Source organism: Cetorhinus maximus, chromosome 28 (assembly GCF_964194155.1).
Source record: "Cetorhinus maximus chromosome 28, sCetMax3.hap1.1, whole genome shotgun sequence".
Classification (NCBI taxonomy): Eukaryota; Metazoa; Chordata; class Chondrichthyes; order Lamniformes; family Cetorhinidae; genus Cetorhinus; species Cetorhinus maximus.
In genome coordinates, this window is record NC_135906.1 from 19,824,423 (window position 1) to 19,841,559 (window position 17,137).

General features: G+C 44.4%; 1 protein-coding gene across 2 annotated transcripts in view; it reads left to right on the top strand.

The window, feature by feature from the left end:
• The window catches only part of LOC144668894 (uncharacterized), a 61,710-nt gene extending 46,032 nt beyond the window's left edge, over positions 1–15,678 (top strand). Inside the window, exons 5-7 of one of the 2 annotated variants that reach the window (XM_078531352.1) lie at positions 6,299–6,465; positions 10,855–13,131; positions 15,103–15,678. In XM_078531352.1, the coding sequence (XP_078387478.1) occupies positions 6,299–6,465; positions 10,855–13,131; positions 15,103–15,542 (2,884 nt within the window). In that variant the 3' untranslated portion in view covers positions 15,543–15,678. Of the gene's footprint in view, positions 1–6,298; positions 6,466–10,854; positions 14,391–15,102 lie in introns of those variants that run through there. The other variant, XM_078531353.1, reaches the window with a different exon arrangement.
• The last annotated feature ends 1,459 nt before the right edge of the window (positions 15,679–17,137 follow it).

Genomic DNA, 17,137 nt, shown 5'->3' on the forward strand with positions numbered 1-17,137 from the left:
CCTCCTGGATAATGAACATTCAATCCTTGAGATACTGGGCAAATGTGCTTTTAAACAGTCCCGAACATGGAGTGAGTACCTGAGCCACAAATCTCTTTTCCCTCATCTCGCTAGGAGGGTATCTTGGTCTGTAGTTCCTCGGATACTGAAATTTCAATTTGTGATGCTCTGACCTGGGTACAACTTGAGACTTAATTTTAGCAGGCGTTGCCTTCAATTAAGGAGCTAATTGTTTAACGTTTGAGTAATAGTCAGGAAGAAGTTCAGTGGTGTGTTACAACCCACAAACTTTTCCCTTTGAACAGTGTGCATTGATGTGTTGCACCCCAGCTTCCAGTCACACTCCATTGCGAATGGGTGAATAATTGACTCTGGGGAACAGTCTGCGTTCAATCTGTTGATTTGGTAATAGGCAAAATCCACCAAAAATGGCACACTTGAGTTTGGCTATAGCCAGTGTTATTAATTGTGGTGTCCTGTAATATTGGACATTTGCAGACCTCCAGAACTCAACATTAACAGTGCCTTGGAGTAGGGTTGGCCAAATCTGGACACATTCTGGTGGTTGGGGGTGGATCAGTGACATCAACCAACCTGCTATTGGTCGTCTAAACAGCTGTTCTCTCAGCCAATTGGAAGGCGAGCTGCCCCTTTCGAGGCTTAGAAGAATGAGAGGTGATCTTATTGAAACATAAGATTCTGAGGGGGCTTGACGGGGTGGATGCTGTGAGGGGGGAGGGGGAGGGGAAATCTAGAACCAGGGTGCACAGTTTAAAAATGAGGTGTCTCCCACTTCAGATAGAGGTGTGAGGATTTTCTTTGAGGATTGTTAATCTTGGGAATTCCCTTCCTCAAAGAGCAGCGGAGGCTGGGTCATTGAATATATTCAAGGCTGAGTTAGATTTTTGATAGACGAGGGAGTTGAGGGGTCAGGGTGCAGGCAGATGATTGAGTCACCATCAGATCAACCACTATCTCATTGGTAGGGGAGGGGGCCTCTTTTTATGACGGTGAAGAAACAGGTTTTCTCCCCTTGCCCAATGTTTTTATAAATGAAACCCAAGTGTTGAAGAGAATTTAAAAAAAATTCTAGGTTTTTTTTTCCCTTTGGACTGCTCAGGATGAGTTTCCTCGAGGCATTATTCTACGAAGCAGAAAAAAATGCCTGTTTTACAAATGAACGTTTTTTTCCCTGGGGTCGGTACAGAAATTTTGAATAACCATTGGTTGCCAGCCTAGCATTCCAGTAATTGTGCTATCTGACAAGTTCAATAACTCAAATCTAATAACTGAGCGAGCCAAAGACAATGGGCGATGATCCATGGCCATCTATTGGATGTTGATGGTTGAGTGGCCCTTTTGTTTAGCGTTCTTATTTTTGTTGCAGGTCAAAAACGTAGCTAGAAATCGGAAAATGGACAGATTGGTCTCTTCCGAAAGAGAAGACCAGTTTAAATGTTTGGGTGGGACTCCCAACCGATTCTCCTTTACTGTTTTGGGTGCTTCAAGTTGAGGTAACGGGTGTAAGGAGGGATCGGCCCCTCATATTCTAAACCAGGCTCTTTAAACGTTCTTCAGTCTGTGACCTAATATACTGAGGAACAAAGGGCAGTGTGGGCTGCTGTTTGCTACATGCATGGCTTGTGTGAGACCTGCATACTTTAATTGAAGTAACAGTAAATGATTGTTCTTCTACCCCCACCCCGGGGATGTTGGACAGTCTGGTGACTGGAATCTGAGCACGTAACACTTGGAATTCTCCCATGTGTACTAAATAAATAACTAATCAGCTGTGTATGCACAGTGCTCACTCTGCTGTCCTCCTGGGCTGTCTTGTTCCTTCTCGCTGTCAATTGCTCTGACAACATTTTGAATCAACCCATCCTGTTGGCTGTGCAAATCCCCCAACAATTCATCCTGTCTGTAGATTGAGATTTCTTTTTTTCTAAGTTGATGTGATGTGCGTGGTAACCCAGCACTCCTGTTGACTGCACACTTCATTAAAGCAACAAGGCTAGCAGTCCGCCTACCTCCCCCTCCCCTGAGGTGTCAGCTGTGGCTCAGTTCATAGCACCCTCACCTTTGAATCAGAAGGTTGTGGGTTCATGTCCCACTTCCGGAAACCAAGAACTGTGAATGTACTCGAAAGAGTTACATAAGATCTGTTGATAACTCGAAAGAGTTACCTCCCCCTCCCCATGATGTTGGGAGGTGCAGCAAGGTGATGGCATAGTGGACCAGTAATCCAGAGACCCAGGATAATCCTCTGGGGACCCGGGTTCGAATCCCGCCACAGCAGATGGTAAAATTTGAATTCAATTTAAAAAAAAAAAAAAAATCTGGAATTAAAAGTCTAATGACCACAAAACCATTACCGATTTGTCATTAAAAACCCAACTGGTTCACTCTCGACCCTTTTTTTTTTTAGGGAAGGAAATCTGTCCTTACCTGGTCTGGCCTACATGTGACTCCAGACTCCCAGCAATGTGGCTGAGTCTTAACTGCCTGCTGAACGAGGGCAATTAGGGATGGGCAATAAATGCTGGCCTAGCCACTGATGCCCACATCCCATGAATGTAATTTTTTTAAAAAAAAAACTCCACACTCTCCTCTGCGCTGTCTCCATGTGCCACCTGTTCCCACGTCACAGCAGTGTTCTCACCATGGACCACGCCGGTCTACTGCAGTTGTGGGTATTCGCTCCCTGTGCCAACCATGGAGGGGAGGGAATGTTAACCCTTTAGAGTTGTGGGAAATGCCAAGACATTTCAAATGCCCTCTTGAATTGGGCATACTGGCTTTTTTTTTATATCCGGTTGGATCGGATACTTGGGATCCAAATGTAAATCTGCAGCTTGTTAATGTACAGGGACCCTCTGCACACGATTCTTGCTCCAGTGCTTATCGGGGTGGGGGGTGGTGGGGACAGCTGTTCTAGTTTCCTGTTAAATTTTAACACCAGCCGAATGCCTGGGCAGTGGTGCCAATGGCTTGGACTGGGCCTTTGACATTCTACTTGGGGATGAATTTCTTAAATTGAGTTAATGCATTGCCTGGAAGCATGGTGCAAGATGATTGTACCCTTTCCAAAACAATTGGATCTACTTCGGGGGGGGACAAATGGCAGACGTAGGTGATCAGCCATGTCTGATAGAATGATGGGAGTGGGCTGAATGGCCTCCTCCTACATTCTTTTAAGGAAGACACAATTGCCAGGCTGAGGAAAGAGGAGGAGTGGGGCTCTGGAAGAGCTATCCGATGGACTGAATAGCCTCATCGCATCGAATGCTCGGCACAGAAAGAAGCCTTGAGAAATGTGCCAGTGCATCATGGTGCCAGCGCTCCCATCCTGACGGTGTAACAGAGGTGAGTCATGTTGCTGGAGCACTTAAACACCCAGTCTTAGCTATCAGTATTGTGTTTTGGTGAGGGGAAGTGGGAATAGAGCTGCATCTTCAAGTCCAGCAGTTTTAACTGAAGGCCAGACACAGCCTTGGCTAACAAGACCTTCCATTGATGCAACTGCAGGGAGGAATATTTGGAATTGAAGTAAATGCCCCTCGAGGTTGAGTACTGAGTTGAGGTAGAGATGAGGAATTCCTCCTGAAGGCTGTGAACCTTTGGGATTCTCTTCCGCAAAGAACGGCAGAGGCTGGATCAGGACTGAAGACCAGATTTTTGGTCAAGAAGGGAGTGGAGGGTTATGGGGGGCAGACAGGAAAATGGAGTTGAGGTCACAGTCAGATCAGCTGTGATTTTATTGAATGGTGTAGCAGGTTTGAGGGGCTGAATGGCCTACTCTATGTTCTTACTGGGGCAGGTTTGTATTCTGTAGATTTCATCAGTCACCTGGCTCCAACAACCTCTCCAGTTAAACTGCCTTTTTAATAATTCCAATATTTTGTGATCAAAGAAAATACTTGAATCCTGAAGATTTTTTCCCTTGGTTTTACACCCAGAAGTGTCTTTAATTCCTGGAGTTGGTGATCCTCATTTGGAGGAGGTTGGCTGAAATGCTCCAGCTGTTTGGAACACTGGAACTATATTTTCATGTTGAGTGCAAGAGGTCAGGAACTTCAACTCCACAGGGCCTCTGAACTTTTTGTACTTGCAGAGACCGGGAGTGTGCTGCACATGCACAGATTGGCGTTTTTACTTTCTTTGGGTCCAGTGCACTGGTGCCTAAGAAAACCATGCAAAGGGAGGGGAGTGCCATGGTGAAGCAGTGTCTTAGGCTTAGGGGGGCAGGGAGAGGTCCCAAAAGAGGAGGGGGACTGGAAAGGGTCCCAGGTTGTTAGACAGGGGCAGAGAAACGGGCTCCAAATAAGAAAAGGGCTGCAGGGAGCAGACTTTGAGTGACGAGGGCTTGTGGGAGGCCCTGGTAATCGGAGGGGGGGTCAGAAGGTTCCCTGTAGATCCGAGAACGCAGCCAAAGGTTGGTGACTCACATGCTGGGCAAAGCTGCTACTCTGGGGCAGCAGCGTTCTGCCCCCCACAGCTGAAGAGCTGGTGGATCGGTGCCCGAGTGTCACTTGGGGGATGGAATCTCGGATGAGGTTGAAACCCTGCGAGGTGGGGGCCATCGTTGATGCCGTCTTGAGTTGGGGGCAACTTGGAGAATTCTCGAATTAGATGTTCGAAGGTGAAGAATGAAATCCTCGAGTTTGCGAGATCTGGCTGACCGATGTTTGGTCTGGGTGGGTTGCTGAGAAATCTTGAGGCTGTCTTGGTCACACCTGCCATTTATTGTGTAGCATGGTGGGTTTGACTAGTTAGCTTGTTAACTCGCACACCTCCTTAACCTGAATGTTAGGATATAAGACACAGATATTGTAAATTTTTGTCTTTCTGACCCTGTGTAGTAAACTTTTTTGTTCCAAACCCACGGAATCTTGTGGCTTTCTTCACCTGAGCAAGTGTCTTAATATTACCAACAACTTGAGGATCTGGCCAAGGATCATAATGACAGTTTTCTGCTCCAGGACAGATCAGCGTGAAAGTGTAGCCCCTCGATTCTGTATTATGGGTTTCTTAACTATATGATTGTAGGTGTGACTGTGAGCTGAGCGGGGAAATGGCACCATCTGCAGGCCTGATGTGAAATGACAGCAGGAAATCCTACTCTGGTTTAAAGCTGTGTACATGGGACATGAGGTGTAGTTGGCCAGCTCCCCTCTGGCTCTGTAAATGCTGTTGAGAATGAGACACTTGGGGAAAACGCAGGCTTTCTGATTTGGTTTCCCTGAGGGTGGGGGGGGGAAGGCGAAGGCAACTTGAGAAACTCCAGGAAGGTTTCAAACTCTTATTTAGGCTGAGTCTCTCTTCTAAAGAAAGGTGGGTTGTGATGCTGTGGACTGACAAATGACTGCGATGGGTGTTTTTTTTTGAGTTCACCAAAAGATTAGAGGAATTTGGCTGAGATTTCCACAAGTCATTCAATGAATCAGCATCCCAGGGTAGTTGGTGCATTAGAGTTGACCATTAGCCTGGGAAACCAATAATCAATAGTTAAGCCAGTTCGCATGTTACCCATAGTGTTACCTGCCAAGCAAGATTTACCTAATGACAGTTCAGTTGTACTAAGTACCACCTGAGACATCCTGCATTTGTTTAGCTCCCCATTTTATTCATAGTGAGTCATAGCAACACTTGCTCCTGGGATTTGAGTCTCAACTCTTGGTTTAGTCTTTAGTGGATCACAATGGACAACCAGGTTATGTTGGACGTTTAACCTTCCCTCAAGTGTCACCTTTGAACTGTTGATTAGGGGATAGGTTGCGTCATATGCTGTTTGATTCATTTGCATGTGGGCCAACAGTCTCCATTTCTTTCCTCTTGGCTGTCAGATTAACCTGTAATATCCACTGAAATTGGTAACTAGGTTAGCTATCGCTCTTGAATGGCCTTCGCGTTGCTAGAACTACAACAGGTACTAATGTTCACTTTAGTATTTTGCCGTTTGGTAGTACGGAACTTTGAATATTGCTGAAAGACGTTTTGGCAAAGCTTTGTCTTGCACGCATCAGGACAATCACAAGAATACCAATGTCGGCGGGGAGTTAACTGAAACAGGTGTGGTATGTGTACATGTTCGTTCTGTCTGCAAAGGACTGGGCCCTGTGTATTCATGTAGCTTCCAGTACACATGTTCCACCACTTGTTTTGTCCTGGTTAAATACTTTTTTGGAACCTGGCTTCCTCTGCAAAGTAAAACTATTGAAGGGTGCATGAGATTTCTAGCATTGTCTTTAGCAACTTCCCCACCCCCATGACTTATTTTTTAATATATCTTTTTCAGACCAGATACTGCTGCTTCTTCATCAAGCCAACTGACTCAGAGCACAGGAGCGGTGAGGAAATGGTCGGCACCTAGAGTTACTAATGAGCGACAAACTCCGGCTCAGCTTGGCACACTTCCAACAGGAGCCCGACCAGGGAAACAGTCTGCAGCCTCCACCAAGAAAGGTGGGGAAGGTGGTCTACTTTTTGTAGCATCACAGCTATGCTTTTTTGAAGGATTTTTGTTTGCATTGTGGGCTCTCGAGTTGAAGTCTTTATGCCTTTGTTCAACCTCTGGGCCAGTTCACACTCCATTGGTAGATATGTGGGAAAAGGTGGTTTTGACTTAGCCTTTTTGAAGTTTGGTCGGACTCCTACCTCCGACTCTCATAGCCATGATTAGATAGAGCCTTTCTTTCTGGGAGACAGGTCAGAAATTGAGAGTGGAGTTCCCCTACACCCCTGTCATCCCTTCAGCTATGTGACAGGAGCAGAAATGTTTTTTTAATCCACCTCGCCTATGGTGTTTTTATTTAAGATGTAAGTTTTTTTTTCCTGTCATACATGCACACCTGCATGTAACATTTTAGTGGTCAGAATATATTGGGAATATCCTGAGACTGGAACTGTTTCTACCAACCTTGTCGCTCTGGATGCAGCAACTGTTTGTGTACAGACTTGAGGAGGTGCAGTGCAGGTTCCCTGGAATGATACTGGGATTAAATGAGGATGGGATTCATAGACTAAGCTTTAATGTAGAAAAATTTTAAGGGATCGTATGTCCTTGTGAAAGTTCACCAGTTTGGTTGGCGATGGTTTAAACTAAAGTATCAGGGGGTGATGAGCGCCAGCACCAGAAGTAAAGAGGAATAAGATGCATAGTGAGATTAGGCAGGTGCTCAAAGGAAGTGGTTTCATATTGGAGCAGACCCAAGGTTTCAAAGTACAATGCATATATGTAAACAGTGTGATGAATAATGTTGAGCTAAAAGCACAAATAGCAGTGTGGGAATAACATGGTAGCAATAATGGAAATGTGGCTTAAAAGTCTCAAGGAATGGGCACTTAATATTCTGTTCAAGAATATAGTGTTCAGAAAAGACGGATGAGGGAGATAAAAGGGAGGTGGGGTGGCAGTATTGATTAGGAAAGACTTTGTAGTGTTGGATGTCCTTGAGGGAAGGTATTTAGAGTTGAGAAGGAAAAAGGTAAGATCACACTACTTTGGGTATTTTATAGGTCTCCAAGTCTGCGAGAATCACAGATGGGCAAGAACTGGAGGGGTGATACTGGGGAACTTCTATACCCAAAATCAATATTTGGGTATAATAATGTTAAAGGGCAAGGAAGGGGAGGGGGGGGAAGAAATTAAGTGTACAAGAGAACTACTTTAACCAGCCAACTAGAAAGGCTGGTGCTGGGAAATTGGGTGGGTCAAGGGTTTGTAGGGGAACATTTGGGGAAGGACGATAAGGTTTACATTAGATTGTTCCTTGCTCTTTTTCATTACTAATAAAAACTTCTAGATTGGAAGAGGACTAATTTCAATATAAGGGATCTAGCTAGGGTAAACTGGAACCAAGGATTGATGGGAAGGACTGTAAAGGTCATCTCTTTTTTCATTAAGGAAAAGGTGCTTCTGGTACACGCTATCTCATTTCAACAAGGGAGTGAAGGGAGTCCAAAAAATGGGGCTCTTTGGATGATGATGATGATGATGATGGGGATGAAACAAAAAATGGGTGTATGATGCAGGTCAGTGAATTGAAGTGAGAACCAGAACAAATACAATAGGCTGAGGGGTAGTGAAGAGGAGAATAAGACTGGTGAGTGGCAGTTAACATGAAAGGAACACAATCTTCTGACGTGTGAATAGTGAGTGGGTTGCAAGGTGGAATGGGTTCTATTGGGAACAAAGGGGGTGATATCTGCCATCCTTACCTGGGTCAGGCTGACAGGTGACTCCAGGTGTGGAGCAGATGTGGTTGACTCCAGCTGCCCTCTGAAGTGGTCTAGTAAGGCACTTGAGGGCAATTCAGGATGGGTAACAAATGCTGGCCTTGCCAGTGACACCCACATCCCATGAAATGCTTTTGAGGTGCAGGGCAAGGTTAGTGTCTACTGAGGAAGTGGAGATGGTGAAGGCAAAGAATGGCGTGAAAATTTTAAGAAGCAGAAGGTACTGGAAAGGCTGGCTATGCTGAAGGGAGATGTCAGCTGGTCCAGATGGCCTGCATCCCAGGTTGCTATGGGAAGGGATGTGGAAATAATGGAAGGGCTTGTCTCAAATCTCTCAATCCTCACTGGACTTGAAGTACCAGAGGATTGGAGAGTGGGGGGTGCGAGGACAGTCCTAGCAACTACAGGCCGGTCAGTTTGATATCAATGGTGGGTGAGGCTTTGGAATCCATAATTTGTGGGGGTTAGAAACCAACAGGTATGGAGAGGTTGTAATTTTAAGGGGAGCCAGCACCGATTTGTTAATGGCAGAACAAAAATACCTGGAAAAACTCAGCAGCTCTGACAGCATCGGTAGAGAAAAATCTGAGTTAATGTTTGAGTACATATGACTCTTCAGAGCTAAAGAGAAGTAAAAATGTGAAATGAATACTGTTTGGGGGGAGGGGGGTTGAACAGGTGAAGATGGATAGAAGGCCAGCGATAGGTGGGGGCAAAGGAAACCTTGTTCTTTTAGTTCATGACATCTTTGTCAAAGGGGGTGTTAATGGTAGTGGTAAGGACTAAAGGAGGTGCTGATGGTGGCATTAAGGTAAAGAATGTGGTAATAGGACAAGGGTAAGCACTCTGGAAAGAACAACATGAACAAGTGACAGATGGCCCTTGTGGGGGTGGGGGGAGGGGACAGTGGTGGGGGAGAAAAGATCAAAAATAGGATAAAAGGTGGGGATTAAATGAATAAATATGAAAATTTAAGGAGTGGATAAAACATTTAAAATGAATATTGAGAAAAGGGGTAAAAAAAGGAGTGGGGATGGAGGAGAGAGTTCATGATCTAAAATTGTTGAACTCAATATTCAGTCCGGAAGGCTGTAAAGTGCCTAGTCGGAAGATGAGGTGCTGTTCCTCCAGTTTGCGTTGAGCTTCACTGGAACATTGCAGCAGGCCAAGGACGGACATGTGGGCATGAGAGCAGGGTGGGGTGTTGAAATGGCAAGCGACAGGGAGGTTTGGGTCATGCTTGCGGACAGACCGAAGATATTCCGCAAATCGGTCACCCAGCCGGTGTTTGGTGTTGCCAATTCGGAGGAGTCTGCATTGGGAGCAGCCAATGCAGTAGACCAAATTGAAGGAGGTGCAAGTGAAACATTGCTTCACCTACAAGGAGTGTTTGGGGTCCTTGGAAGGTGAGGAGGTAAAGGAGCAGGTGGTTGCGCCTTCTGTGATTGCATGGGCAGGTGCTGTGGGTGGAGGATGAGATGTTGGGGTGGTGATGGAGTGGACCAGGGTGTCCTGGAGGGAACTGTCCCTATAGAATGCTGACGGGGAAGGGGGGTGACGATTATGTTTGGCATCATGCTGGAGTTTGCATTTCTGCCATAGAATGGGCAGATGGAATTTAATAGAGAAAGTGAGGTGATGCATTTTGGCAGAGGGGACAGGGAGAGGCAATATAGATTTAATAGAACAATTCTAGTGTGTGCAGGGTCTGAGGGACCCTTGGGTGCATTTACATTGACCTTTTTGAAGGTGGTAGGACATAAGCTTGGCTAACTACACTCGATGGGATCCAGGCCTTGATAAATGGAGGCATTGAGTACAAAAGCAGAGAAGTTAGCTGAACCTTTGTTTATGAAGCTGCGGTTAGACCCCCAACTAGAGTTCTGCATCCAGTTCGGGTGGTTACACTTTAAGAAAGGTGAGGGTGCAGAGGAGATGTACCAGAATGGCTCTAGGATTAAGGCTTTTAATTAACAAGGTTTGGAAAGGCTGGGGGTTGGTTTTCTTGGAGCGAAGGAGATTGAGGAGAAGTTTGGTTGAGGTGTACAAGGTTGACTGGCTTAGATGAGGTTGAGGAAAAGCTCTTCCCATGAGCTGATGGTAGAACAACTAGGAGATGGATTTAAGATTTTGGGTAAGAAATGCAGGGGGAATGAGGGGGAGGAAGCAGACAGCAGTAATGGCCTGGAGCTTGCTGCTTAGGAGGATGATGGACAATCTGTGATTTTTCAAAAGGAAATTGGACAGGCACTTGAAGGAAGTAAAATTTGCTAGGCTACAGGGATAGTGGGGGAATGGGACTGACTGGATTGCTCTGGGGAGCTGCCATGGGCTTGATAGGCTGAATAGCCACTTCCTGTGCTGTTAATGACTCACTCTGGTTAAAGGCATCGATTTTGGTTTCTCAAGTCCAGAACAAGAGGGCATAATGTTAAAATTGGTGAGGCTGTTCAGGAATGGCATTTCTTCTTACAAGGGGTTGTGGAAATCTGGAATTCTTTCCATCATTTCTAACTGCACAATGTTCTAAGGACAGCTATTTGCTCTGACTATATTCTGGATAAGAATCGAAGGAGTGGTGTTGATTTTTGGCTTATTGTTGTCCATCTTTTTCAGACTTAACTTCACAACCAAAGCATTCTAGTTCTGAACTGAACAGGGCCACCAATGCTGTGAGGTCAACTAAACCAAAGCCAGTGAAAGCTTCTGAAGCTCCTGTAGAGCAGAAGAATTTCAATGCAAGGCTAAAGGGGAAAACAGCCAAAGTGGCAGTCAAATCCATACCAAGGGCACAGCCAGGTACTTCTGCTTCTAAGGCTTCAGTCAGCAGCCTTCCCCAACAATCAACTAAAGCTCCAAAAAGCAACACTGAGAAGCGGAGGTTGTCATCATCTTCTTCTAGGAAATCTCCTCTTGTGGAAAATGATATTGGGAAAACTAGTGCTGCAAGACAGACTGGGCTTAAAGCTTCTCCAGTGAAGCCTGCTGAAGCACAGGGCCTGGTGGTAAAAGAGGAAACTCCAACTTTGACTACAGCATCATCCAATGAAGATGAGGTGGCCACGAATCTCCAGGGTTATCTAACGATGGAAAAAGTTCCATCTCCTCCCCAGGGAGTGCAAACCACCCTTTACCAAGGCAACACGACGATTTCTGCTTCAGTTGACGAGGAAAAGGTGGAGGATGAAAGGGTTGAAGTGAGCTCCTGCATGGGAGAACTTGAAGCAGCTGAAAGTGAAGCAAAGGTGGGTTCTGATGAATCACCTCTTCAATTAGATGAAGAAAATAAGGGAGAGCTGGGTGATGGCCAAATGATAGAAGCTGATTTGTGTTCAAATGAAGTGCAAAAAGACGCAAGAGTTGTTAATGGAAATGAACCTTGTGGAGCAGAGGTAATTGAAGTGGATTTAAGCAAAATGAAAGCTGAACAGATTAATGTGGATGAAAAGGTTGCTAGTATTATTGAAAAGATGGACTTGAACAATGACAATCTGGAAACAAAAGACTTGCAGGGACAACAGCTACTCCCTGAATCTAGCTCACCAAGCTCGGGAGAGAGAGGGTCTCAGAGTTGTGCCATGGATGTTTCACCCATGGAAAATGTACCTGCAATCAAAGATGGCAGTGTTGGCACAGGGGCAATGTTGGAGGATCTGGTAGATCTGAAAGAGCCTGCGTTGGGAAGCTCTCTTGAGAGCTCCCCTGAGACAGATTGTAACGTGCCTAATGTAGAGAAAGTTAAGCTCACAATGTATGAGTATTCTGAAGAAGCAGATACTGAAGACTCTCCTAACGAGCTTTGCCCAGAAACACTTCAAAGTCAAGAAGACCAAGACCTTATCTCTGAACCTGAGAACATACTGGGGACCATGCAGATGTCCTGCAAGATGGAGGGTCCTGTCAGAAACTGGGGCTCTGAGGAGAAGCTTGGCATTTCACCTGAGGATTCGCATGAAGATCAGGGTGTTTCCAAGTCCAGTACACTAAGTGGTCCTGACTTGGCAGGGAAAAGCAGCAGTACCACTAGTACTCCTGAAGAACTAAAGGACTATGATAGTAGCTCAGGAGTAGAGTCAAAGTCTGATGAGAAACTAGAATCTGCAGATCTTTTTATTCCTCAGACTGAACTGAGCCCTCTGGATGATCTCATGGATCAGGATTTGGGGATTCACTTGGAAAGGGCTGATGAAGAACCAGAGACACTTGCAGCAGATGATCTACATGGTGATCCTCCAACAGAACCCATGCTGTCTTCAGAGGATGAAGATCACTCTGAGGATGATGGTGAAAGAGTGACAGGAGAGCCCATCCAATGTGGACTGGAAGGGATTGACAACCCAGTATTTGAGGACAAAACCTCAACTGACTTGAGTTCAGAAGTGCTGTCCCTTGCTGCTGCTCCCCATTTCAAACCCGTAACACTGCATGCCTTGGACGAGAGTGAAGAACTTGCAACAGCTGCAACTCCTCACTCCCTTGCACATGGCTACACTACTTTGGATTCCCTTGCTCCTCAAAACTGCATGCTGGCGGGTGCTGGATCTTTAGAGGATCCCACTTGTGACCGGATTCCTGCTGTGATTGGCCTTCAGTCCTGTGGACCTGAAGGAAGCCTACCCATTCAGAACCACTGCCTTCCTCGAAATGAATGCTTGCAAGATGATGTTCCTGAAGTGACGCTCGCCCTACACCATGAGGGTGACCTGGCAGAAGATGAAACTGAATCCGATCAATCAAAGTCTTGCATTGTAGAGGAATCTGTTGCAGAAAATCCAATAGACTGCCTTGATGGGGACTTGACTAATGTCCAGAAACTGAATGATCCTACCACTGATGCAAATGGAGGTCACAAGTACGACTCTGCTTGTAAAAAGAATGATAGCGTGTTGACAGGTAATGTATAGAAACTTGGCTGAATGCTAATTGTTTAAAAGGTAAGCCCACCAAGTCATGAGGGTGAAGTCGTGCAATAGATGTTAATATTGGATATGAACCTATGGCTTGGACTGTGTAGTAAAACTACTCTGCACTGACTTGGATTGCATGACTGAATTTTTTTTACCCAGTTCAATGTTTTTTTTTGGAATTGTACCACAAGGACCCTTAGTAATGAACTTGCAAAAAATAAAAAAATCAACTAGAAAATGTAAACCTTTTTTCTTTTTGACATTTGACTAATAAAGCTTTTTGTGTAACATTTTGGAACTGGCCATTTTCATGCAAGGTTTTCTTTAGATCACTAATAATACCTTGTAGTGGGGTGCTGGATAGGTGCAATTTAGTGTCTTTAGCCCCTTTTTTATTTTTCACCTTCCACCTCCCCCAAATCAACCCCCATGTACTTGTAATGAAACTGAAACAAGTGGCTGAAATGTCAGTTAGAATGTCTTTCTAAATGTGTAACATTAGCCACTGAAATGAACGGTCACGTAATAAATTTTGGCTTTGAACTGAAGACTTGCAATCGGGCCATTTCTTCTTTTTGTGAATGCAGTGTCAGTGAATGCAGCCTTTCATAAAGTAGCAGACGATACATTTGAAACATTACCCTTTAATAAATATTGCTCCTTTTTTATCCCCCCCCTGAAAATATGGCCACATGATTCCTCCAAGGAAGCCACTGTTTCAGCATGCTTAATATCGCTTTCAAATTTTTAAAGGGATACTAGATAGGATTTGACGCTCTTAATCCTGACTTCCCCTTTTTTTAAAATAAAAAATTGCACATAGTTGATCTGGTACATGGGATTGCAATCGGAGCACAGCAATGCTGTCTGGGAATACTCCCTGGGGGGTACTGAGGAGTGGTCGTGTGTGACTTGTACTTGTCTACATGCTGAGTTTCCAATTTGGAACCATGTCGTGCAACAGTTAAGTGTTCTCCTTCAACACTGGAGTTACTATGTTGTACCATTGACCAGCCGAGGACTTGGAGACATTTAGTCTCTGTGGTTAATGGGACAGTAGTGCACTTGTGTAAAACTGCAGAAAAGTAGTGGTTGAATGGAATAAGCACTTGTGCTGTAATGTCTGCAAATTTCTATTGTACAGTGGTGGTCCTGTTTCCATGTTTAACGTTTCCTCTGGGATAGATCTGTCTAAATGTCACATCACGCTGTAATGACCTGAATTTTTTTTCAAATAAATCATTTGTTCTCAATGTGTTGGAGCAGTGACCTTCAGCTGCTGAACATCACGATGCTGCTAGATTGGAAACTGCTAGTGAGCAAAGCCACTGTCACCGGGCTTAAAGAGTTATGAGGTTAACGTGCAGGGGATGTCCAAATATCAGCTCTGGCTATTCAAACCAGGCAGCTCTGTTCTATTTGCACTTGTATTTGTAGCTTGTCCCATTTCAATGTTGTCTGCCTGGGACTATAATCACTTGTCTTGTTGGCTGCATACGTACTAAACAAAGATAATATGTATGTGAATTAATGGGACCATTGAAGCTTTAAATGTGGCCTGCAAAGAATTTGCACATGACTGACCTGTGAAGACATGTGGATACTTTGGTCTTCCTATTTTAATTATGTTTGCTGTTTGTCTGCCAATTTAACAATTGCACGGGAAGAGAGACTGGATAAAACTCTTCTCTATAGCTTCAATCACTGCCCCTTCGTCCTTGTATAATTTGGGAGTATTCACATTGGGATCAATTAATCAGTCAATAGTCTGTTATGCAGGAAATGCAAATCATCTAGTTTGTTGGAGATTGAGCACGAGCAGGTCTCTATGTTCACTTTTTTACTCTGTGCAAACAATTCCATCTCTTGTCTTTAAGTTGTAGATTTGCATGCAAAAAAAAGGTTTTGCTGCTTAAACTTTTTTTTCCAAATCTTCAAGTGCTGTCAACTGTTGCAGGCCTCCTGAGTGAGGGTGATAAAATACTACAGACACATGCTTGTGTGCCATGGATGACTCCACTGCTACCTCCTATCCTTTCAACCATCTATGAAGTTGAAACAGCAGAGGAGACTAGGTTGGAAGATGTTGAAAAAGAGGAGCTTCACAAATGTCTTGAACTCGTTGAAGATCCAAGCGAGAAGGTCTTGACACTGCAGATTGAGCCAGTGGAAGTTGTACAGCAGTTGATCAACCAGACGTTGCTGCTCTCTGGAGATGGAGTCAAATTACAAAGCAAGGTCATGGTTGACAAAGCAGAGCTGAGCAAATGGACAGATCTTATATCGCCACTCGATGACTCCACGGCCAGTGTCACATCCGTAACCAGCTTTTCTCCTGAAGATATCTCTTCTTCCCCAGGGGAGTGGACAGTGGTGGAGTTAGAGACTCACCATTAATGCACGCATGTGCATGCACACACTCTCTCTCTCTCTCTCTCTCTCTCCCTGGCTTGTGCACTCTTGCCTCAAAGGACACCAGCTGGCCAATTTTAATATTGAAGTCCCAGATGTGATTGCATACTTCCTGGTGGGTTTGTTGCACAGACCTGCAAACTGGTCAATGAGCCTTCAAAGACTGAGCTGTGAAGATCCCCTGTTCCCCTCCCATATGTTGTCCTAACTTCACCTTCCAGAGCCCAAGATGACTAGATAGACAGCAAATCTGTCATTATTCTGGTAGGAGCTGGAGCTAGCCTTAATGCAGTATTGCATTTAAAGTCTGATTTTAATCAGTTTGTATTCAATACATTCGAGTAGCTTGGCTTTTAATCTGACAAGAACTCTGTATATTCCCTGAAATTTGAAATGATCTACACTTGTACCAGTCTAGCTGGCCAGAGGTCACCTAGGAACAGATTTTTTAAGGGGGTCCTCCTATAACTTCAATGTCCCCAACTCTGAGCTGTTGGTTCTACATTGAGTAGGGGGTGTGAATCATTTTGAATGCCAATTAATGTTTTGACAGAGAACTTTGGACAGGTGATTTGAACAAGGTTTAAGTTGACCAATGGGCATCAAATCCTATGTACATACTTGGTTTTCAATATTTAGGATCATCTATCTAGCTATTGTCTTGGGCTTTTGGCTGTACAACTTAGCTTGCCCAGGTTGCTTGAATATAAATGTATCCTATTCTCAGTGGAATTGTTACTAACTGAAAACTAGGTGGTGTTTTAAAGGGGAGTAGTGATGGAATTGTATCTACTTTAGCTACAAGCTTCAAAGTCTTAGTCTTTTACACTGGAACATTTTGGAAGACATGACAGACTCTAAATGAGGCTTCCTCAAATGAAGGATATTTGTCTAGAGGTATAAGAAGTCAGTGTACACTTTTTTTTTGAGGATACCACTGGAGGTACAAGTTAAGCTGAAGTGTCCTTTTTGTAGTGAGTTATATGAATATATGCAGGGAACGCTTTTTTCAAAGCAGCCTTTTATTTGCAAGTAAATGAATATTTCAGGGTAATTCCTTTTTTCTAGACTGTTCAAATTGCTGCTATCCTTTGATTTAATCTCCAGCTGCTTAGTTATAGGATCATCTGGATACAGTAAACTGCAGCAGAATGTGTCTTACCTGCATTTGGCAACCAATACAATTTAAAGCTGAAGACTGCAAAGTGTCGGATGGTCCATATTGAACAGGCAACTCTAGACTGGACATGGACTCAAATGCATCATGCAAGTCCATTGGTGACTAATACTGTATTCAAACTAAACCCAAGCTGGGACTCTGATCTAACTGATCTGAATGCCAGATCAGTATTAGTCTACTTTTAACACTCTATTTGGAGCGCAGAGTGCATTCTGTAAACAAGTTTTTATCAGCAGATGGACATTTTTTTTTTAAACTTGAGTTATGTAGTGCACATTCCCAACTTAACTAAATTTCGAGGTGGTCCATTGCTTCACTATTGAAGGTAACTAGGGATGGGCAATTGAATGTTAGCCCATACCAGTGTCCATATCCGGAGAATGAGTTGCCAAATGCTTTT